Genomic DNA, 24,059 nt, shown 5'->3' on the forward strand with positions numbered 1-24,059 from the left:
AAGGAGAAGGAACGGGAGCGGGAACGAGAACGGGATAGGGACCGTGACCGAACAAAGGACAGAGATCGAGATCGGGATCGAGAAAGAGATCGTGACCGTGACAGAGAAAGGAGCTCAGATCGTAATAAAGATCGGAGTCGATCAAGGTAAGGCTTTATAGAATTTACTTTTTTCTGATAGCCTTAACAGAAGTATAGGACAGTCTTTGATTAGAACCATTTACACTTGACTTGATCAGAATATCACATGGAATGTGGTTGTCTTGCTGTCTGTAGCACAAAGATATCATTGATAGAATAACAGTTTATAATTCCATGGTTAATTTCTGTCTAAAGCCAGGTATTTATAAAGACTCAGAACACTCCAGCTGTTTACTCTGTGAGAAATCAGCTCTAACACGGCTTCTTTTAGCTCCTGGTGTGTTTATTTGGTCCTTCAGTCCACTGGACTACTACAACTTAGCCTTTGTGGCTGTAAATTTTTTTTTTTTTTGGAAAGGCTTTTTTTGTTTTGTTTTGTTTTGTTTTGTTTTTTGTTTGTTTTTTGCTAAAGGGCACGTGCACTCACCAGACAGAGAGAGACAGACAGAAAGGGAGAAATCACCCCCCGGGGGGATGGCCATGCCACAATCCCTTTTCCTCCATTCTCCTCTTGGAATCTTGGGCATGCACGCACTTATGCCCGGCGTGAGTTTATGCCACCAGGTCCAGGACTCGAACCGCGGTTGACTACGTGTGAGTCCAGCGACATAGCCATTACGCTAACTGCTGGTCCCATTCGTGGCTATAAATTTACCATGTATTTCTGGTTCTCAATAATTTCATCTTTCTGTTCTGATTTTTTTTTTTAAGTCTTTTCATGTTCCGTTCATAAACAGCAAATTAAATCATATATTTACATGCACTTGATTAGCTCCTGGAATTATAACATACACATTCTGTAATTTGATTTTTATTGCCCCAAATTACATGAGAACTATAATTTTTTTAAAAAAGTTTAAAAATAATTATTTATTTATTTACTATTATTTTCACATGAGTTTACCAGAGAGAGTGAGAGAGAGAGAAAGGAAAAGAGAGAAAGCAGAAAGCAAGCCGCGAGGTCTGGAACTTGAACAGTGGTCAGCCATGTGGGAAGTCCAGTACCTTAACTAGCACACCAACTACTGGCCCCAAGAACTGTCAATGTTGATACATATAGTTCTGATTTATCCAGTGGCATGTCAAAATTCTCTTTTCTGCACAGGTTTATCATTGCCATATTCTTTGATGTTTGGACTTAGCATGTTCAATAGTCCTTTGTATTTCTTTTGGTAATAATTTTACTTTTTTTATTATACACCATTCTGTGATTGACTAATAATATATGATTGGCCATAATGAATAAACTTTGAATAATTAAAAAAAATTTATTGAATTTTTAAAATGTTTTCATTCATTGTTTTTAATTTGACCAGGGACAGAGAAAGGGGGAGAGAGAGAAAGAGAGAAAGCAAGCCACCAGGTCCAGGATTCAAACCATGGCTGGCCATTTGGGAATGTCCAGTAGCTTAACCACCATGCCACCTGCCGGTCCCGAATCTTTGAATAATTTTTTGACCTTTTATCATTATATATGCAGATTTTGCTTGCTTCTCAACATAAGATAAGCATAACATTAACTTTAGTTGCTATTCATGATTTGGGACTGGATTTATAGTCTGTTATTTGATGAGTATAGAGAAGTTTACTTGTGTAGAAATAAACTGCTCAATTTCAGTTTGTGAGTTTATTTCGCAATGTATCGTTCTTTCAAATCTTGGTCTTTAAAGAAAATAGAAAGTAGACTGACAGCTTTTAAAAAATCTTTTGTTTACATAGAGAAAAGAGCAGAGACCGTGAACGGGAACGAGAGCGAGAAAGAGAGCGAGAGCGAGAACGGGAACGAGAAAGAGAACGAGAGCGAGAGAGAGAGCGAGAGAGGGAACGGGAACGAGAACGAGAGAAAGACAAGAAACGAGATCGAGAAGAAGATGAAGAAGATGCATATGAACGACGAAAACTTGAAAGAAAACTCCGAGAGAAAGAAGCAGCTTATCAAGAGGTAAATTGAAAATACATTTTTCTTCTTCTTCTTTTTTTTTTTTTACTCTGTAGGTTTTTACCATAAAATAGGTGCTCCTCTTCCCCCACTCCACTTTTCCCCTGAGAGATAATGACAGGAAAATGAGAAATTACTCCCTGAGGGGATGACCACACCACACACACACCACAGTCCCTTCTCATCCATTCTCCTACTAGGATTTTGGGCACAAATGCAGGTACACTGGTGTAATTTCCGGTGTGATTTTCAGGCCTCTAGTCCCAGAACTCTTAACGGTGTTCAGCTAGTGGGAGACCAGCACATTAAGCACTGTACCACCTGCTGGACCCTATGCTTTTACTTTTTTTTCCCCTTAATAACTTTATTTATTTATTTATTAAAATTTGACCAGGGATGGGCAGAAAGAGAGAGAGAGAGAAAGCGAGAAAACAAGCTGCCACATCCGGGACTCGAACTGCGTTGACTATGTGGGAATCCAGGGCCCTTAACGTTGTGGTGTGCTGGCCTCCCCCCACCCCCTGCTTTTATTCTTAAATCTTGGCATCCTTGGTAAGTTCGCTAAACTTTTCAGAAGCTTTTCTATGTCATTTTAAAGCTTTGAAAACTTATTTTTTAGCGCCTGAAGAATTGGGAAATCAGAGAACGGAAGAAAACCCGGGAATATGAGAAAGAGGCTGAAAGAGAAGAAGAAAGAAGGCGAGAAATGGTAAGATTCTTGATTAAAAATAAATGTCTTTTCTGATAAGACCCAAATCTTTATTATTAAGTAGAAAATTAAAATGTGGATAGTGTAAAGTTCAGAAAATATGTTAAAAGAATTTCATGTGAATTTCAGGGGTTTTTTGTATTAAAATCACCTCATAATTTATTCTCTTTTTCTGTCACATTTTTGAAGTCCCCTCTTACAACCCTCTCAGTTTGTAGATAATCTTAAAAATATATTTTAAGGAATCTTCGGTTAATTTGTGTATACCAAACATCTTATTTCCTCCTATTTATCAAATTTTTGTTCCCCATGAGCAAAATTACCCTTTTATAGACTATCAGAGTAAATCTGTTCTGAAGTAGTATATAAAATGAGAATTCATAGAACATTCTCAGATTAAGATTCTATAAAATTATTGAATTGATGCAGTGCATTTAGATGAAGCAAATAGTGTGGTGAGAATTGTTTTTATAAATCAAAATTACTGTTTCTTTATACCTTTGACCCTTGTAAACATTGGAGTTTCGGGTGCTGACCCTCTGTGCTGGAAAAAAATTCACGTATAGGGACCGGTGGATGGCGTAATATTTATGTTGCTGGACTCCCATGTACTCAACCACTGTTCAAGTCCTGTACCCGGTGGCCTAAAACTCACACTGAGTGTGTGTGCTTGCACGCATGCCCAAAATCCCAAGAGGAGACTGGAGGAGAAGGCATTTCAACATGGCCATCTCCCCAGGGGATGATTTCTCCCTTTCTGTCTGTCTCACTGGCAAATACATTGCTATAGCAAAAATCTCTTTCTCAAAAATAAATTAAAATAATCCATGTATGACTTAGATTCCTCCAAAATTTAACTAGTGTTAACTGGAAGCTTTACCTTACTGATTAATAGTTGACTAACAGACATTTCTTATGTTCTTTGTATTTTATATTGTTTTCTTATAATAAAGTAAGCTAGAGAAGAAAAATTTTGAAGAAAATTATAAGGAAGTATGTACAGTACTGAACTTTATTGATATTGTACATTTCCTTTAACATAGCAGATAAATTCTTTGTTAGTACTTACATCAGTATTATCTCATATGGTACCAAACACTGTAGATGTCATGTTAATTACTAATACGAGGCATCAAAAATCGAAAAAATAATGTGGAAATAGTTTATATTTATTTACAGGTATAATATTTATGCATTAATAATAAAATTGCTTCATAGTAACTCATCCTTTACATAATGAATGATTTTTAAATTTTACTGGCATACAGTATTACAGCCAAATTTATGACACATTATTAGAAACATTGTTATCTTTTTAAAAATCTACTTGTCATGATGGGTCAGTAGGCAGTTTTTCCAATTAGAAGAGAAAACAGTAAAAAGAACGGGCAGTCATACTGCATGGTAATGAAATTCTTTCAAAGCAAAGTTATAAAACTCAAAGAAAACTAACACAGAATTTCAGTTTATTGGAGAGACAGAATTGCCTACAGGGAGATTAGCTCTACACTAGTGACACATGCTATTTTAAGCAGGTAGTGGTTAATAGTTGTCCTCAGTCCTAACAACAGAAAGTAGCTACAAAATCATAGTATTTCAGTGTGTACTACAATTAATTTTATGCAGTTATGATGTAATTCTGTAATACATCATTACTTATATTTCTTAAAACTGCAGAGCTTTCTAAATTATTGTAGGTCTCCAAAAGTTTTTCAGTCAGTTTATTGGGGAAAAAAGAATCCTCATTTAAATGGAACTATGTAGTTTGATTCTATGTTGTTTAGTGGTCAGCTTTCTAATGTTTTTGAATTATAAATGTTTTCCATATGCTATTGAGTAGTCTTTTTACCATCATTATAATAAAATGCATTTTGCCTTTACACTTGATAAACTATCAACTGAACAATTTGCATGGATTTTTATAAAGGAAACTAATAGAGATAATTTTATTGTAGTATTTGCTTCAGTAGTATGTTCCATGTGTTCTTTTTTTGCCAGAATTTCATGAAAAGTTTCTTTTTTCGCAAATTTTTTTGAATTATTTATTTATTTCCATTTGTTATTTTTAAAAAATAATTACTTATTTTTAATTTTATTCATTCATTTATTTTAATTTGACCAGAGAGAGACAGAGAAAGAGCGAGAAAGAAAGAAAGCAACCCACTAGGTCCAGCACTTGAACTGTGGTCAGCCATGTGTGAGTGTCTAGTGCCTTAACTACCATGCCACCTGCTGATCCCTCATGAAAGTTTCTTAATCTCCACTTTGAAGATTATTCTTCCAAAAATTTCAGTGAAGTTAGGAATCTTCTTCAAATAGTTTTTGAACATGGAACATAGAGGGAATTTTTGTAAGCAATCAAAAGTGTACACACAGCAATTACATAGATAGCATGGGTTTTCCAGATTTCATATGTACTAATGTTTTCCAGATTTCATATGTACTAATGTAGAGTTATTTAAAATAATTTTATATTTTAGAATTAATTTGTTTATTATTTATTTAGTTAGTTCCATTTGTTGTTGTTGTTGTGTTTTTTTTTTTTTTTTTTTTTTTAGGTTGCCATAGGGCGCATGAGCTCGCCAGACAGACAGACAGAGACAGACAGAGAGACAGACAACAAGAAATCACCCCCCAGGGGGAATGGCCACGCCACAATCCCTCCTCTTGCATTCTCCTCTTGAGATCTTGGGCACGCAAGCACATGCACCCAGCATGAGTTTTAAGTCACTGGGTTCGGGACGTGAACCACAGTTGACTACATGGGAGTCCAGTGACATAGCCATTATGCTAACTACTGGTCCCTGTTATTATTATTATTAATTTGACCAGACGGAAACAGAGAGAAATCGCAAATGAGAAAGCAAGCAACCAGGTCCGGGACTTGAACCGTGGTTGGTCATGTGAGAATCCAGTGCATTTAACCACCACGCCATCTGCCAGCCACCAAGAATTTTAATTTAAAAAAATAAAATAAATATGAGATTATGGCTCCCATTCTGGAATTTCCTTTTAATCCCTAGATTGGATAGGAAGATGACAATTACTAAGTTATATAACAGTTTGAAGAGATGCCATAAACACTGTTGTGGAATAATCTGGGAAGGATTCTGCTCCCTGTGATCAATTCTGAAACCTAGATCTTCGTAGGGAAAAATATACTTTTTTGGGAAGAGACAGAAATCGAGAAATCATCCCCCAGGGGGATGGTCACACTGCAATCCCTTCTCCTCTTGAGATCTTGGGCACGCACATACATGTGCCTGGCATGAATTTGAGCCACCAGGTCTGGGACTCGAACCACGGTTGACTACATGGGAGTCCAGTGACATGGCCATTACACCAACTGCTAGTCCCGGGAAAATGTACTTTCTAATTTTCTTGTTTGGGACCTTTAAAAAATACAGTTATATAAACAGTTACTTGTTCATATTAAGTAACAGGTATATGAAGTAAAACTATTTTATCAATGATTGTAAATTGTTTATATTGTAGTATGTACTTTTTGGGCCATCTTATGTGTCCAAAATTGAGGGTATCTGAAAATTCTGTTATCTCTGTTGCCACCTGACAACTGTTTTGATTCATTGACAAATTTTGAGTGTATATTATATTCTAGTCTTGTGTTAAATAAATAAATATATATTCTAGTCTTGTGTTAAATAAATAGGTGGACCAGCAGATGGCTTAGTAGTTATGTCAATGGACTTCCATGTGGTTGACGGTGGTTTGAGAACTGAACTCATTGGCTTGAAAAATCACACTAGGCACATGTGCATGTGTGACCAAGATTCCGGGAGGACGATTTTTTTTTTTTTTTGGAAACAGGTGTGCCATGTAGTCAGAAAGCAGTTATTAAGGAGTATATATGAGTATGTAAGGTGTATTAACAGTATCTTGGGAGTGTAGCAAAAAATACAATTTCATGTGGGAGGATGGGCTTATTCATGATTAGAAGGCTAGGTTCAGGGAGCCTTCATAAAGACATTATTATAATTTTTTTTTTGGAGAGATTTTTGCTATAGGGTGCATACATTTGCCAGAAAGACAGACAGAGACAGAAAGCGAGAAATCATCTCCCTGAGGGGATGGCCATGCCACAATCCCTTCTCCTCCATTCTCTTGGGATCTTGGGCACGCATGCACACGTGCTCAGCATGAGTTTAAGCCGTCGGATCCGGGACTCAAACCTCGGTCAACTACACGGGAGTCCAGCGACACAGCCATTATGCTAACTGCTGGTCCCTAGGAGAGGTTTTTGTCATGGGGCTTGTGTGCTCGCCAGAAAGATGGAAAGGGACAGAAAACAAGAAATCACCACCCAGGGGGCAATGACCATGCCGCAATCCCTTCTCCTCCATTCTCCTCTCAGGATCTTGGGCATGCTTGCACACGCCCCTGGCGTGAGTTCAAGCCTCTGGGTCCAGGACTCGAACTGTGGTCAATCACATGGGAGTCCAGCGACACAGCCATTATGCCAACTGCTGGTCCTATAAAGACATAATTATAGAGGTAACATTTGAACTGAATGACATATGTTTTTATTGTAATCAGAAACCTGCCATTGTTTGCTTTGTTTATAAAGACAGTTGAAATAACAGTAGTTAGATATATGAATTGATAGATTGATTTTAAAAGTATATACAATAGATTTAATTGTTTTTGCATTCAAAATTCCAAAAAATAGATTCACGTACTTCTATTTTTTGTCTGCTTTAAGTTAGGTAGGTATTACCCTTAGATTGATGTATGAACTTGATTTAAATTTCGTGTGTGTTTTAAAATGTTAACCTTGCATTTCATTAAACTATTTCTTCGAGTATTATATACTAACAAAATTAAATTGAAAACATTTGTGTTCAAGTTAAAAAGGTAATATGATTTTCCAGGTGTGTTCTGAAATACACAGGTTTCAATACAGAAGTTTTGTATTTTGAAGTTTTTTTCAGAGAAGATATTTATTGTAACTGTGTGCGTGCATGTGCAGTATGCTATAATAAAATTTTATGTATAATTTGTACTTATAACTTAATCTTTTATATACCCATACATATAATTTTCATTTGAGTTCTACGACTGGCTTGTGCAGGTGAAAGGTAAAAATGCTTAATGTGATTTATATTTCTTTTAAGAAATATTTGATGACTATAAAGTTTAACTGTATGGTTAAGAAAAATATTTCCCCAAGAAAGAATCCGAGTGAACTACCTGTTCATTTTACATACTCGGTCCTTCTTTCCTCATAGGCAAAAGAAGCTAAAAGACTGAAAGAATTCTTAGAAGACTATGATGATGACAGAGATGATCCCAAATATTACAGGTAATAATGTTTGAACTCATACATAATTTTAGCTTTTACTTAGCTGTATTTTTCTTGTTCTGCCTGGAAATGCAGATTTACTAGTGGAAGAATAAAGCAAGAAGTCTTCAAATTATGTATTGTAATCATCCCCATAGCTGATAGGATATTTTATGAGGTGAGGAAAAAATTATTAGGAAAAGATAAAAAATTGGCCTGGCCCAATAGCACATCAGGGTGCAGTACATCCAGAACTCAGTCCCACACAACCAACCATGGTTTAGTCCCTGGTCCCAGTGACTTGAAAAACATGCTGGGCACTTGCACTTGTGGATATATCTAAAATCCTATAAAAAGAAGACATGGAAAAAAAAGGATTGTGGTATGAACTTGCTCTTTTAGGGGGTGATTTATCTCTTTCTCTCTGGCAAGTGTCTAGATTTAAAACATGGAGTGGCCGTGTGGTATCTAAAGCACCTTAACCAACATACCTACCACCTTGCAGGCTCAATGAAGGCTTTTAATGAAGTGCAGTAAAAACCATTCATACATTGGAATTAGCAACTTTAGCAGTGTATAACTTTAGCATTCTGAGAAGTAATAAACTATTAGATACATTGGTTATGCCACCCATTGTTCTAGGATTTTTCTCTAGGAGAAAGAATTTTAATTGACAATAGAGAACTATTATAATTTTAAATATTGCTACAGGGTACATACACAGAGAGGAAGTGAGAAAATACCCTTCACTTGGAGGTGGAGAGAGAAAATGAGAAAGCAACCTCCTCGAGGGAATGGCCATGCTTCTGTCCATTCTCATGTTTAGCATAGTAACAGATCCTAGACTCGAACTGTGCAATGGCCATGTGGAACCTAGTTATCTTACCCAACATGCCACAGGCTGGCCCAAGATATATTCATAGTAGAATTAATACTACTTGTATTATTTTTTATATGTTAGCATCTATGAAAACTCCAAGTGTTGAATGTTCCTTGTGGAATTAGAAATAAAATGAGAGCTATACTCCCACTGAAAGAAATCCTGTTACTAATTTTGGACACTTAACGTAGAGTGACTTTAAGATTGAAAGAAGTTTACTGTTAAGTGATAATAGAGTACTTATATTTTATACATTAAACATGTAGAGAGTACTGTAGATATTCTCTAGATAACATTAAGAATAGTCTTCATGTGGTCAGCAGATGGCATGGTGGCTAGAGGTGTTGGACCTCCCGTTTGGCCAACTGATTTGAGCCCCGCACACGGTGGCTTGAAAATTATGCCAGGTGCGTGCCCAGAATCCTAGAGGAGGAGAATGAGTTGCACCACAGCCATCCTCCCAGAGGGCGATTTCTCAGTTTCCTTCTCTGTCTCCAGAAAGCACAGGTACCCTAAAGGAAAAAAACTTAAACAAACAAACAGTCTTTATTCTCTTAGCTTGTAGCTTTTAATATGAAGAAAAGGTGTTATTGAAGGCATGATGATCTGTACATTAAATGAAGCCTAGGCTGGCCTTGAAGCACAGGAGAATAGATGGGATTGCACTGTGATCTAGCCATGTTAAGAGGTTTTTCTTTCTCTTTCTCTCTCTCATACACTCAATGAAGTGAGCATGAACTTTTTTTTTTTATTCATTTGTTTGTTTGTTTTCTGTTTGTTTGTTTGTTTTTTACTTTGACCAGAGAGAGAAAGCAAGTTGCCAAGCCTGGGACTCCAACTGTGGTTGGCCATGTAGGAGTCCATTGCCTTAACCTCCGTTCCACCTGCCAGCTTCGCGTTTTTCAAAATAAATGATGGGACCAGCAGATGTTGAAATGGTTACGTTCTTGGATTCCCACGTAGTTGACTGTGATTTGAGTCCCAAATGTAGCAACTAAAAACTCATGCTGGTGCGTGTGCGTGCGTGCCCAAGATTCCAAGAGAAGAAGGGATTGTGTCATGGCTATCCTCTCTGGGGAGTGATTTCTCACTTTATGTCTCTGTCTCTCTGGCAAGCGCATATGCCCCTTAGCAAAAAAAAAAAAAAAAAAAAAAAAAAAAAAAAAAAAGCGGAGGCCTGGGGGCTTAGGACACTTTATTTCCACATGACCGACCACAGTTTGAGTCCTCGACCTGGCACATTACATTATCACGTTTCCTCTATGTCTCTCCGGTGAATAAAATAAAGTAAGATAAAATATTTACAAAAAAATAAGCGAGACCTTGGAACCATAAGATGGCATGACTAAGGCACTAGACTCCCACATGGCCAACTATAGTTCTAGTCCTGGACCCAGAGGGTTGAAACTCAAACTCAGTGCATGTCCATGCCCAATATTCTAGGAGGTGAGTGGAGGAAAGCGGCTTGCGATGTGCCCATTTCCGTGGGGTTGATTTCTCACTTTCCTTCTCTTTCTCTCTCTCCCCCCCAGTGAGTACTCATGCACTATAGCAAAAATGTTCTTTAAAAATAAAAAGAGGCCTCTTATTTTTTTTCTCTTCCAGGGGAAGTGCTCTTCAGAAAAGATTGCGTGATAGGGAAAAGGAAATGGAAGCAGATGAAAGAGACAGGAAGAGAGAGAAGGAAGAGCTTGAAGAAATCAGGCAGCGCCTCCTGGCAGAGGGGCACCCAGATCCAGATGCAGAGCTCCAAAGGGTGAGATACAGATTTTACATTCATAAGGATTTTGTACTAAGAGTATCATGTCAGTCTGTCTAGATGGCACTGTGGTAACGCACTGTTCAAGCAAAGTTTGATCCATATGGAAGATCTCAACTTGTTCACTGGTCATACTATACATGATGGAGAAAAAGTGAGAAACAGCTGCTCACCGCCCCTATGACCATGTCACCCTCCCTTCTCTGTTCTCCTGGGATTTGGGGCCTGCCTGCACACAGGCCTGGCATGATTTCTAAGCCACTGGGTCTGCAACTTGAACAGGAATCCTCCAGGGATGTAACCACTATGAACCGCTGGGAACTCAGTGACATCTGCTGGCCCTGGTTAGGATGTTTTTAACTTGGCTTTTGACTCAAATCTCCTTTTTTCTCATTTTTTTTCATTTTACTATTGTTTGTGAATAGGAAACTGTCATCATCAGCCATTATAGAGAAAGAACAAATTATTATGATCATATATGACCAAGCTGAGAATTTGTGCTGTGTTATCAGAAGGAAAACTTTTGGTTCTGATGTATTCAATAAAAATAGAATGATACATTATTTCCTCTCGAGTTTAGCAGGCTACTCTGTATTTATCTTTGTTATCCCAGAAGAGCTGATACATAAAATCCACTAATGAATAGTAATACCAATATGTATCAGTATAATATTTTAGACAATGTGCTTCATGGTATGGACCTAATATAATATATTCTATGTTTAGTTTTCTGGTTATAGATAGAGGTGGTAATGTTTATTCCTAATTAAAACAGAGATTATTCTCAGAAGATAATGTAAAGCAAAAAGCGAATCACATTGAATCAGGGTATTGTCTTTTCCAAATTCATGAAATTTTAATCAAATTCGTTGTTTTTGGTTTTAGATGGAACAAGAGGCTGAGAGGCGTAGGCAACCACAGATAAAGCAAGAGCCAGAATCAGAGGAAGAGGAGGAAGAAAAACAAGAAAAAGAAGAAAAACGAGAAGAACCTGTTGAAGAGGAAGAAGAGCCAGAGCAAAAGCCTTGCCTCAAACCCACTCTAAGGCCCATTAGCTCTGCTCCATCTGTTTCTTCTGCTAGTGGCAATGCAACACCCAACACTCCTGGGGATGAATCTCCCTGTGGTATTATTATTCCTCACGAAAACTCACCAGATCAACAACAGCCTGAAGAGCATAGGCCAAAAATAGGACTAAGTCTTAAACTGGGTATGTTAATGTTGCCTACCTTCCTTCTGTTTTTTTTTTTTCCCTCCCTGCAAATATTCATGTTTTGTTGTAAGGAAAAAAAATTAATGTGCTGCTTAGTAGGTAGATAGAACATTATTGAAAAATGCCTTTCTAGCTCACGATTGTTTTCATAGTTCTACTAGTGCTCCTATATCTGCAGCTGCCTCTCGAGTTCTGAGAAGAAGTGAAAAGTTAAATTTTCTAGCACTTGTGAGTAGTGAGTTATTTTTTACAGTTGGGATCTTTCTCTGAGATTTGTGAAAGTATACGTTATACTGCTTTTGAGGGATGGCGGGTTGTAAACTGTTGGATTTGAAAATTGTATCATCATAGTATTTTCACTATAGGTGCTTCCAATAGTCCTGGTCAGCCTAATTCTGTGAAGAGAAAGAAACTACCTGTAGATAGTGTCTTTAACAAATTTGAGGATGAAGACAGTGATGATGTACCCCGAAAAAGGAAACTGGTTCCCTTGGATTATGGCGAAGATGATAAAAATGCTGCCAAAGGCACTGTGAACACAGAAGAGAAGCGCAAACACATTAAGAGTCTCATTGAGAAAATCCCTACAGCCAAACCTGAGCTCTTTGCTTATCCCCTGGATTGGTCTATTGTGGATTCTGTGAGTAACAAATTAATTTCATCACCTTAGTGGGGTAAATTTTGAATGTGGCATACAAAGTTATTTGATTCTATTAATGATAAATATTAGGGGATCATGACACCAAGAATCTTAATATCAAGTAAATGCCATGGCCAAGAAATTTGTTATAGGGAATATTCTTGGTGGTAATTGAAGTCTTCATAGATTAGAAAGAAATAGTTGTATCATAATGCATGCCTGTCTTGGTTCAGTTACTATATTTTAGTCTCAGAGGCCTTAGTAAATACAATAAAAAGCTCTTACTTTAAAAGTTCAGTAGCTTAGGCCAGCAGGTGGTATAGTGATTACGTCTCTAGACTTCCCCATGGCCTACCACGGTTTGAGTCCGGGCCTGGCAGCTTGAAAATCATGCGGGATGTGTGTGTGTGCATGCCCAAAGATCCCGGGAGGAAAATCCAGAAGGGATTATGACGTGGTTATACCACGTCATAATATATATATATATATATTTATAATCATAATATATGTTTTCCCACTTTTTCTCTCTGTCTCTGGCAAACACGTGAGCCCTATGGCAAGAACTTAAAATTATTTTTAAAAGAATTCAATAACCATGCTTTATTTTGCAGATATTAATGGAACGACGAATTAGACCATGGATCAACAAGAAAATCATAGAATACATAGGTGAAGAAGAAGCTACGCTGGTTGACTTTGTTTGTTCTAAGGTTAGTTTTTGTTCCTGCCATCCCTAATTAGTCTGTTTTCTGCTTCTATTAAGAATACTTGAGATTTGGGGACCAGCAGTTGGCCTAATGGCTATGTCACTGGATTCCCATGTTGTCAACCTTGGTTTGAGTCCCGGACTCGGTGGCTTACACTCACGTCGGGTGTCTGTGCGTATGTACGTGCCCAAGATCCCGAGAGAATAGAGGAGAAGGGATTGCGACATGGCCATCCCCCATGGAGGGGGGTGATTTCTCACTTTCTGTTTCTCTATTTCTCTCTGTCTTTCTGGCAAGCGCATATGCCCTATAGCAAAAACCTCTCCAAAAAAAAAGAAAAAAATAATTAGGCTACCCACTTTTCTTGTAATTATTGTAGCATTAAAATTTGGGTATCGGGTGGCCATCAGGTGGTGTGGTTGTTAAGGCACTGGACTCCCACATGATGGAATGTGGTTTGAGTCCTAGGCCTGGAGGCTTGCTTTCAATTTTGCTTTCTCCCTCTGGTCAAATTTAAAAAATAATAGTAATAGGGACCAGCAGATGGCATAATGGTTACGTTGCTGGATGCCCACGTAGTCAACAGTGGTTTGAGTACCTCACCCAAAGGCTTAAAACTCACACTGGGTGTATATACACGCATGCCTAAGATCCTGAAAGGAGAATGGAGGAGAAGGGTTTGTAGTGTGGCCATCCTCCTCGGGGGGTGATTTCTAGGTTTCTGTTTCTCTATTTCTCCAGCAAGCACACATACTCTATAACAAAAAATTTCTCTCTGAATCAAACTATCAATCTAGGAAAAATTTGTGTAAGGTTTCCCTTAGAATTAGGAGACAGATAACTATAGTGATTATGGTCTTGGGTTTTGGTTTCAAGCTTTTGTTGATGGGAGTAAAATTCTGAGAATTAAAAAAGCTTATACAAAGACTCCTTGGCCACAAACAATTCCTATACTGGTCTGAGGGTTTGTATTCTTAAAATTTCTTGAGTATGTTAATTTTTTGTTCATTTTTAACATTATTTATTTATTCTAGGTTATGGCTCATAGTTCTCCTCAGAGCATTTTAGATGATGTTGCCATGGTAAGTTAGAAAATCACAGTTATTTTAATTAATGTGTATATTAATAAGCCCATTCTGAATTTGATTCATTTTCTTCCTTTATTGGTTCCAGAGTCTGTCTTATATGCCCGAACTAAAAATGTGAATATATACTTTTGTATTAAAAAGTAGTTATATATTGGGGCCAGCAGATGGCATAATGGCTACATTGCTGGACACTCATGTAGTCGACCACGGTTTGAGTCCCGAACCCGGTGGCTTAAACTCATGCCAGGCGCGTGTACGTGCATGCCCAAGATCCTGAGAGGAGAATGGAGGAGAAGGAATTGCAGCGTGGCCTTCCCCCCTGGGGGGTGATTTCTTGCTTTCTATCTCTATGTCTTCCTGGCGCACGCATCCTATAGCAAAAACCTCTGAAAAAAAAAAAAACAACAGACTCATACAGGAACATATGGACACTAAACAACCTACTCCTCAATGACTACACAACCACTGAAATCAAAAGATTTCTGGAAACCAATAATAATCAGCACACGAGTATCCAAAACATGGGAAACAGTCCATATAAAAAAAACCCCCCAAAAAAAAAAAAAAAAAAAAGATTTTGGGCCAGCTCTTTACCATAGTGTTTCAGGGAGTTGGATCCTACATGGCTGACCATGGTTCACAACTGACCCCAGTGACTAAAAATAAAAAATGAACACTTCAGAGGCTGGCAGGTAGCATGGTCATTGAGTGGCTTGATTCCCACATGGCTGACCATCCATAGTTCGTGTCCTGGACCTGGCAGCTTGCTTTCTCACTCTTCCTTTTCCTTTGTCTGTTTCTCAGTGGTCAAAATTGAAGAATAATAATAATAAAATAAATCTTTAAAAACAAACAAACAACTTCAGGATGGGACCATTAGGTGGTGTGTTGGTTAAAGTTGCTTGGTTCCCATATGGCTGACCATGATTTGAGTCCTTGACCTGACAGCTTAGAAACCAAAACTGGGTGCATGTGCATGTATACCCAGAATCTAAGGGGAAGAATGGAGGGGGAGAAATTGCAGTGTGGCTATCCCCCTAGAGGGTGATTTCTCACTTTCCCTCTCACTGCCTCTAGCGAACATAGTCACCCTGTGTCTAAAACTTAAAAGAATAATAAAAACACTCTAAGTATATTTGCATGTGATTTCCCCAAATCCCTACAGGATCGAAAAATGGAGAAGGGATTATGGTGTGATCATACCCCATTGGGGGTATTTTTTTTCTTTCTTATATATATATGTGTGTGTGTATATATATATAATATATATATAAACTAATATATATTATCTATACACACACACACACATATGCGTGTTTTTCATCTGTTCCATCCCATTTTTTTTAAAAGAGTTATTTATCTTGGAACCAGCAGTTAGCATAATGGCTATGTCGCTGGACTCCCACGTAGTCGACTGCAGTTCGAGTCCCGGACCCAGTGGCTTAAACTCACGTCGGGTGCGTGTGTGTGCATGCCCAGGATCCCGAGAGGAGAATGGACAAGAAGGGATTGCAGCATGGCCATCCCCCCGGGGGGTGATTTCTTGCTTTCTGTCTCTCTGTCTATTTCTGTTTGTCTGGCGAGCGCATGCGCCCTATAACAAAAAAAACCTCTCAAGAAATTATTTATCTTTTTATTTTATTTACTTATTGTGATTTTACCAGAAAGGGACACAGAGAGAGAGAGAACGGAAAAGTGAGAAAGCAAGCCACCAGGTCCGAGACTCGAGCCATGTTCAGCCACATGGGAGTCCAGTGCCCTAACCACTATGCCACCTTCTGGTCCCCCATCCTGTTTCTAATGTCCCCTACCCTTTGTCTGTGGTATTGTCTTTGTTTTGCGTAAGTATAAATTCTAGATTTATTCATACATTTAGAGAGCAGTTATTAAAATGCTTACTGGTTAGAACTATTTCAGAGGGTAGAACATCTCTTCTTAAGGAGCTAACAGGGTATAGAAATATTGAAACCATAATATACTTGCTATAATGGGTACATAAAGAGGATAATGGTGGCAGAGGAGATGGACTATTTTATGATATTCAGGGCAGTTAGAAAAAACATCACAGGATTGCTATCTAAAACTGAGACATGAAGATCATGCAACTACTTTATCGTTTTTGAAGTTGTGTGTCTGATCTGGTAGTTAAACATCAAGTCCCCAATTTAATTTAAGACTAAAGTGAATGTTTGCATTTGTTTAACACTGTCATTTTGTGAAAAAAAAAAAAAAAAAAGAGAATTGATGGTAAAGTGTCCAAATTATAAGCTCCAGATTAGGAAGAGAAGGAAATACCCCTGAAAAGAGTTTGTGGTGTGAATGAATTAAGAGGATTGTCATTCCATGGAAGTTGAGAGATGCGTCAGATGAAATAAACTAGTTAGACAGGTTATGATCAGTGAGTCAGATGTTAAAATTGAAGAATGTGTGGTGGATCTGTCCAGATGATGGGTTAAATATAACTCATAGACTTCTGATAAAAATAAAAAGTGAATTAGCTTTATCATTCAGAAATTGACAGAAATTTCCCATAAAAATTAAAATTTCAGGACCAGTAGTTAGTGTAACGGCTGTGTCGCTAGACTCCCACGTAGTCGACTGCGATTCGAGTCCCGGACCTGGTGGCTTAAAACTCACGCCGGGTGCGTGTGGGCGGGGGTCCAAGGCCCTGAGAGGAGAACGGAGGAGCGGGGATTGCGGCGTGGCCATCCACCCTGAGGGGTGATTTCTCGCTTTCTGTCTGTCTGTCTGGCGAGCATACGCACCCTATAGCAAAAACCTCCCTCCCCCCCAAAAAATAAAATTTCTGTCTTCTCTTTAGGTACCTATTGAGTAGTTATTAGTACCAGTTACTCATCAGAACTCCTAGTACATTTAATATTGATTCCCACAGTAGCACCTATTGCTATGACATAGCTACATTTTCTCCACTATGCTGATTAGGAACTCAGGCTCAATGAAGCTCAGTAACCTAGCCAAGGACTACACATAGCCAGTAAGAGGTAGAAGTGGGACTTAAAGCTAAGTAGCCTGACAGCCTATTCTTCAAATTTCTACCCTAAAGTGCCCCTACAAAGACCTGGCAACATTAGGTAGCATTCCATCAAGGCAGAGACATTCCACTGCTCTCTTAGCTGCTTCCATTAGAAGAAAGCAAGATATTTTATTTATCCTCATAGCAGCCCTGTTGAAGGAGCCAAATATGTATGTGAGGTGAGGGTGGGTATAGTGGTGGAAACATGAGGCACCCAACTCATAAGTTGTTTGGAAGATAATTTGATTTACTCATTTCCACTCAAAGAAACAACTTACCCAGTAGACTTATGTCCCCTGGAATGATGATAATGTTCATTTACTGTTTGCTAATATTCCAGACACTGTATTGAATACTTTGCCTGTATTCCATTTAATGTATATTTCACCATTGCATGTATATCAAACCCTTGTTAAATATTAAGATTATGAAGTTGGAGTGTTTCATATTGGGTGATTGTGTAGTAGTATAGTTTGATCTTCCTAAATTATTACCCTTTTGTTTTTTTAAAGAATTATTCTTGGGACCAGCAGTTAGCGTAATGGCTATGTCGCTGGACTCCCACGTAGTCGACCGCGGTTCGAATCCCGGACTCGGTGACTTAAACTCACGCCAGGCTCATGTGCGTGTGTGCCCAAGATACCAAGAGGAGAATGGGGGAGAAGGGATTGCGGCATGGCCATCCTCCCTGGGGGGTGATTTCTCTCTTTCTGTCTGTCTGGCGAGTGCAAGCGCCGTATAGCAAAAACCTCTCCCAAAAAAAAGAGAGTTATTCTTGGAACCAGCAGATGGTGTGGTAGTTCAGGCGCTGGACCCTCCCACATGGCTGACCACAGTTTGAGTCCCAGACTTGGTAGCTTACTTTTTCACTTTCCTCCCCCCCTCTGTTTCTCTCTCTCTCTGGTTAAATTATAATAAATGAATGTATAAATATAATTAAAAAGAATTACTCTCTTTAACTTTATTCATTCACTTATTTTATTTTTTAAAATATGACCAGAAAGAGACAGAACAAGAGAGAGGGGTAAAATGAGAAAGCAAGCCACCAGTTCTGGGACTTGAACCACAGTGGGTCATGTGGTTCATGCCACCTGCCAGCTCCAAATTGCTGCCTTTTTTATTATTATAACAAATACTTGCTTTCCTTAGTTTTGCTAGATATGTATAAATATGCATATATACAAAGTTAAAACTTAGAATAAAGTTGGATTATAAAAGTGTTATAATATTAGTATTTAGTAAACTATGGAATTTTGCTGAATGAAGGTTTTTTAAAATTATTTTATTAAATTTATTTATTTATTATAATTCAATCAAGAAGGACAGAGTGAGAGAGCGAGAGATTGAGAGAGGAAAAGTAAGAAAGCAAACTGCCAGGTCCGGGAATCTTAACTGTGGTCAGCTGTATGGGAGTCCAGTGCCCTTAACGACTGCACCACCTGCTAGCCTGCAGAGTGAAGTTTAAAAAACAAAAATTTCTATTTGATATGTTTCTCATAGTGGACAGAATTTCTTTAAATCATTTTATTGAATATAAATGCTGAGGGGTGGTCAGCAGTGTGGTGGTTAAGGGTGCTGAACTCCCATGTGGCCACCCGCAGTTTGAGTCCCAGACCCGGTGGCTTTCTCACTTTCCCTCTTTCTCTCTCTCTGTTCCTCCCTGGTCAAAACAAATAAATAAGTAGACAAATAGGCAGATAGATAAATAAATATATTTCTTAAATTAAAGAAAATAAATGCTGGGGTGGGCAGGTGATGTGGTGGTTAAGGCATTGGACTACATCGTGGCTGACCACAGTTCGAGTCCCCGATGTGGTTGCTTGTTTTCTCATTTTCCTTCTCTTTCTCTTGTCAAATTAAAATAATAATGATGATGATGATTAATAAAATATTTCTTCCCCAATAAAAGGAAAGTAAATGCTTGTCAGTACATAAGATCTGTTTTTATACTAGTCACTGTTTTTGGGAGATGCTGCTGATTGCTCATTTTACCTGTGTTACTTTTTTTTTTCTCTCTCTCTTCTAGGTACTTGATGAAGAAGCAGAAGTTTTTATAGTCAAAATGTGGAGATTATTAATATATGAAACGGAAGCCAAGAAAATTGGTCTTGTGAAGTAAAAACTCTTTTTACATTTAGAGTTCCATTTCAGATTTCTTCTTTGTCACCCTTCAAAGGACTTTGAATTTTTCTTTGTCCTCAAAGACATTGTGAGATCTGTAATTTTTTTTTTTTATTGTAGAAAATGTGAATTTTTTTTGTCCTATAATTTGTTGATGCCCTGTGTACTCTCTTGGTTGTAAAGTCATCTGAATCCTTGGTTCTCTTTATACTCACCAGGTACAAATTACTGGTATGTTTTATAAGCTGCAGCTACTGTACACAGCCTATCTGATATAATCTTGTTCTGCTGATTTGTTCCTTGTATATATTAAAATGACTCCCCAATTCTTTTGCAGAATTGCACTCAATATTGAACTGCACTGTATAGAACCCAACACAAGGATTTTAATTGAAAGGATACCAGTCATATCTGTTACCACTCAACCTCCCTTTGGTCAAAAATAGCAAGTCCTTGTGAAGGCAAGGATTTTTAAATTAGAATGCAAAAAATAGCAGACAATCCATTCCTACTGTATCTCTGTGTGAATGCGTTCGTGTGAATGTATGTGTAAAAGTCCTTTCTCTAATTTCCTTTGATGGGCTTCCTTAAACATTTCCTAATTAAATAACAGATCATTAAAGGAAAAGTCATTTTGTGCCAACCTAGCGGTCTGATATAATTAGGTTCTTAGTTTCAGAGCATGACCTTTTGTGGTGAGCAACAGTCTGCTGACAGGATGGGATTTTCCTGTTGATAGCTGACCTGTTCGGCCTCTCTTTTAAAGGAATGTGGATCATAGTGACTTTGTCCCCTAGTTTTATTGCTCAGAAATGAGACAGATCCTAAAATTCTGGAGAGCTTTATTTAATGCATTCTTCATTAAATTAGTCCTTAGTTTAATTTTTTATGTACTCTGGTTTAAAGAAAACATCTTTCATTTTCAAATCAATAAGTGAATGAAAACTATTAAACAAAAGATAAAATTAGGTAAGTTTACAGGGTTAAGGAGAGCTTGACAAACACAGTAGGAATTCAGTTTGGTGATTTACACATTCTATATCTTAATATGGAGAAAAACAAATTATTCAAGGCAGTTATCAACCATGGATATTTTGTTTATAATTTTTGTTCTGTAGAGGGTTTATATCTTATGTGTGTGTGCATACACACATATTTTGTTTTACCTCTGCTTATTGAAGTGTAAAAATACACAATGATGTGCTTAGAGACATGCCTGGGATCTCTTTTATTGTAGTTTAGAACTTCACCAGGGAGCAAAATTGTCTAAACATGTAGTAAATTTTTAAACCGTTCCTAAAAGAAATTAGATGCAGCTCTTCCCACCTAATGAGTATTTATTTTTTAAGAAGATAAAAGATTGGCCTGTTACAAAAGCATAAGTGTCATCTTGAGTTACTAAATTTTATATGCCTTGAGAGGACATTTGAAAACACTGTTCTTAACATTGAACCATGCCATGGTTCCATTATGTAAATATTTCAAATATTAAAAATGTATATATTCGATCTTGGGAACTCCTATTCTTTCAGAGTGTTATAAATAAATAAATGGCATCATGTTGTAATTTTGGTGCATACTAGAAAATTTGACTTGAAAATATGCGCAGAATTTTTTTATGGACTGATTTTTATGACTATTGGTATCTGATGGTCAAAGGCCATTTATTTTGGGTCAGTCTGCTATACATCTATGAAAATGCCTCTACTTAGTGTCATAATATTTTAAATTCTGGTTTCTGATGGGAAAATTGCAGAAAGATTTTTGCTTTTTACAGATTTACTTATTAGCCTTTTCACAGATTCACCCCTAGTCTAAGACTTTATTCCCATAGTTTAGTATCCCTTTCTGTCTTTCCTTAACATACTGCAGTTACTTGCTTTTAAGGCATCTAGGTTATTTTTATTTAGCTGATTATTACCATAAAGGTTTATTGAGGCAGATTTATATTCCTGGTGTTTTCTGCTTTTTCATCTAGACTTATCTTAAATGAGCCCTCTGAAAATTAGAGATAATCACTTACTGGAAACCTTAACAGGACATATCATATAATTGTATAACACTTTCACTCTAGCAGTGTGGGAATGTTAATAATAAGTGAGGTAAAGATCATTAAATTAATAGCTCAATGCCAGTTCAAATCATGTTTTGTCACCAAGGTTCAGAAAAACCTTTGTTTTCAGAATTGCATATAAAGACCTGGACATACATAAACTGGCATAATCTGGTGTGTGGGAAAATACACATAAGTAATTACTGTTAAATTGTCTCTGCATGTAATCCTAATCGTGAGGCTGGGACAGCAGGATTGTGGCATGGGTAAAACTTGTCAAAAATGCTTCCCCCTCGTCCTCTTTTCTGTCTTTATAAAGTGGGGAGAAAAAAAATTGCTCAAACTGTCTGGGTTGTCTTTATCATAAGCCTATAATTTCAATTTGGAAACTTTACCTTCATATTGTTCCAAATTGTTACGTAGACTGTGTGAAAGTCTTAAAACTCATTCTTGACATGGCATTTAGAAAATTAAAGTGCTTTTGCCCCCTCATTTGACCCCGAAAGTACAAATTTAAATGTGTACATCTGTTTACAAGGATGAAGGATGGGTAACACATTTTGTAGGGCTGGGCTGGAGCCTGAGACTCTCCATTTCTGACCAGCCTCCTGGTGATGGCGATGAAAGGGCTACACTTGGAGTAGCACCTTAAGGTACCTGCCTAGTCAGTATTCTAACAGACTACACAAGTGCATCTTTTCTTTTTAAGTAGATTTTAAATAGAATGACATTTTTGAAGCATAAAAAAATACTTTGACTTTTCTAACGACTGAGCATATCCTATTTTATAATTATAAGCATAACGTAATCTTCCAGGATCATGCTTGACAACCCCTATATTCTAGATTTCTTTCTTTTTTTTTTAAGCTATTTTATTTCTTCTATGAGAACGGTAGACAGAGACAGGCACCCCCCAATAGAGTTCTTATTCTTATCCCAAGTCTTAACCACCTAGCATTGTGCCCAGCATGCCCTGAGAGAGCTCAGGATGCAAATGTGGGACCTTCCTAAATGGCTTCAGAATTGTAGAGCATTGCATTACTGTTGTACCACTGCAACTGACCCTCTAGGGTTTATTTCCTGTTAGTACCTGAAAATTTTCTTGTCAGAGAATTTTATGTTGTAGTGTACTCTAAATCTTTTTTTTCTTTTTTCTTTTCTTTTTTTTGAGAGGTTTTTGTTATAGGACGCGTGTGCTTGCCGGAAAAAGAGACAGAATGTGAGAAATCCCCCCCCCCCCCCCCGCGCGGGGGACCCACAATCTCTTCTTCATTCTCCTCTCGGGATCCTGGGCGTGCACACACACACACCCCGCGTGAGTCCAAGCCACTGGGTCTGGGACTCGAACTGCGTTCAGCCACATGGGAATCCAGCAACATAGCCTTTACTCCAACTGCTGGTCCCAGTTTACTCTAAATCTTAATCATAGCTCTTCCTTATACTTTTATATTATTTTATAGTAGTGATTAATTTTGTGTTAAGTGCTTTTTCAAGTATTAATCGGGCATGAATACCAGATCTATTGTACAAATTGAGAAAGCATTAGGCTTGTGAGCCAAGTTGTACTAAACACAATATCATTTTTTTCTCCTTTCCATATGATGTATAAAACATGTTTTTTTATATACCTGTTATAAAACAGGTATATAATGTTCAGCTGAGGCATTTTTACCCATTTCTCTAGAAGTTCTTTGAATTCATTGGTACTATGAACGTGCCCAGTTAATATTCAAAAACTGCTGAAAGGTTTTGTTTCAAAAGGTTTTATTTCAGGTTATTGCAGACTTCTCCAACAATACACAATTGAGAAATAATTTCTGCTTAGCAAAAGATTGTAAAATTGATTTGTGAGTGCCACTAGAGATAAAAGGGTATTAGAAGGAATCCCAAACAGGCAAATAAATAGTCTATTGATAGAGGTCAGGAAAATAATATAATTAAACCTAGGAACTATCAATATTACTTTTATAGTATAGACCAAAATGACCTCATAATTTTTGATAAAACTGATAGGTTTTTTTGAAGTGCGATTATAATAAATTACTGAAATATTTATGTTCACTTATTTACAATTGAATGTTGGCATCTTCATCTTTAATTACAGGTTCTTTGCATTTCATCTAATTACTTGAGTGATAAAGGCCAAATTAGGAATGGCAATCTAAAACACCCAGGGGTAAACATTATTTCTATATACAGAAATCAATAAAAATTATTTTGAAGCCAAGTTGTTTGAATTAAATGACGCTCCTGAGTCTGTCTGCTCTACCACAGCATCTGCACATTGGACTGATAACCTAAATTCTTGTGCATAGAATGGGAAATTGTTAAGCATCTAACAATTTTTGTACATACTTGTATTTTGTCATTGAAACATGGTATTGAAGACCATTCTTATTTTATGTGGATAACCTTACCATGTTTTAACCCATTAGAATGTTTCTTGGATGATGTGCATATGCTTTTTTCCCCTCCAT

General features: G+C 37.4%; 1 protein-coding gene across 3 annotated transcripts in view; it reads left to right on the top strand.

Annotated features, from left to right (window-relative positions):
- RBM25 (RNA binding motif protein 25) overlaps nucleotides 1-21,180 on the top strand; it is a 101,359-nt gene extending 80,179 nt beyond the window's left edge. For all 3 annotated transcript variants that reach the window (XM_006170507.3, XM_027769111.1, XM_014585022.2), the window contains 10 exons: nucleotides 1-146; nucleotides 1,860-2,082; nucleotides 2,699-2,788; nucleotides 8,035-8,108; nucleotides 10,573-10,723; nucleotides 11,612-11,936; nucleotides 12,305-12,579; nucleotides 13,191-13,289; nucleotides 14,321-14,368; nucleotides 19,435-21,180. The exon at nucleotides 1-146 is cut by the window's left edge and continues 138 nt beyond it. In XM_006170507.3, the coding sequence (XP_006170569.1) occupies nucleotides 1-146; nucleotides 1,860-2,082; nucleotides 2,699-2,788; nucleotides 8,035-8,108; nucleotides 10,573-10,723; nucleotides 11,612-11,936; nucleotides 12,305-12,579; nucleotides 13,191-13,289; nucleotides 14,321-14,368; nucleotides 19,435-19,527 (1,524 nt within the window). In that variant the 3' untranslated portion in view covers nucleotides 19,528-21,180. The remainder of the gene's footprint in view (nucleotides 147-1,859; nucleotides 2,083-2,698; nucleotides 2,789-8,034; nucleotides 8,109-10,572; nucleotides 10,724-11,611; nucleotides 11,937-12,304; nucleotides 12,580-13,190; nucleotides 13,290-14,320; nucleotides 14,369-19,434) is intronic.
- Nucleotides 21,181-24,059: the final 2,879 nt, after the last annotated feature.

Source organism: Tupaia chinensis, unplaced genomic scaffold (genome assembly GCF_000334495.1).
Source record: "Tupaia chinensis unplaced genomic scaffold, TupChi_1.0 Scaffold148607_1, whole genome shotgun sequence".
NCBI lineage: Eukaryota > Metazoa > Chordata > Mammalia > Scandentia > Tupaiidae > Tupaia > Tupaia belangeri.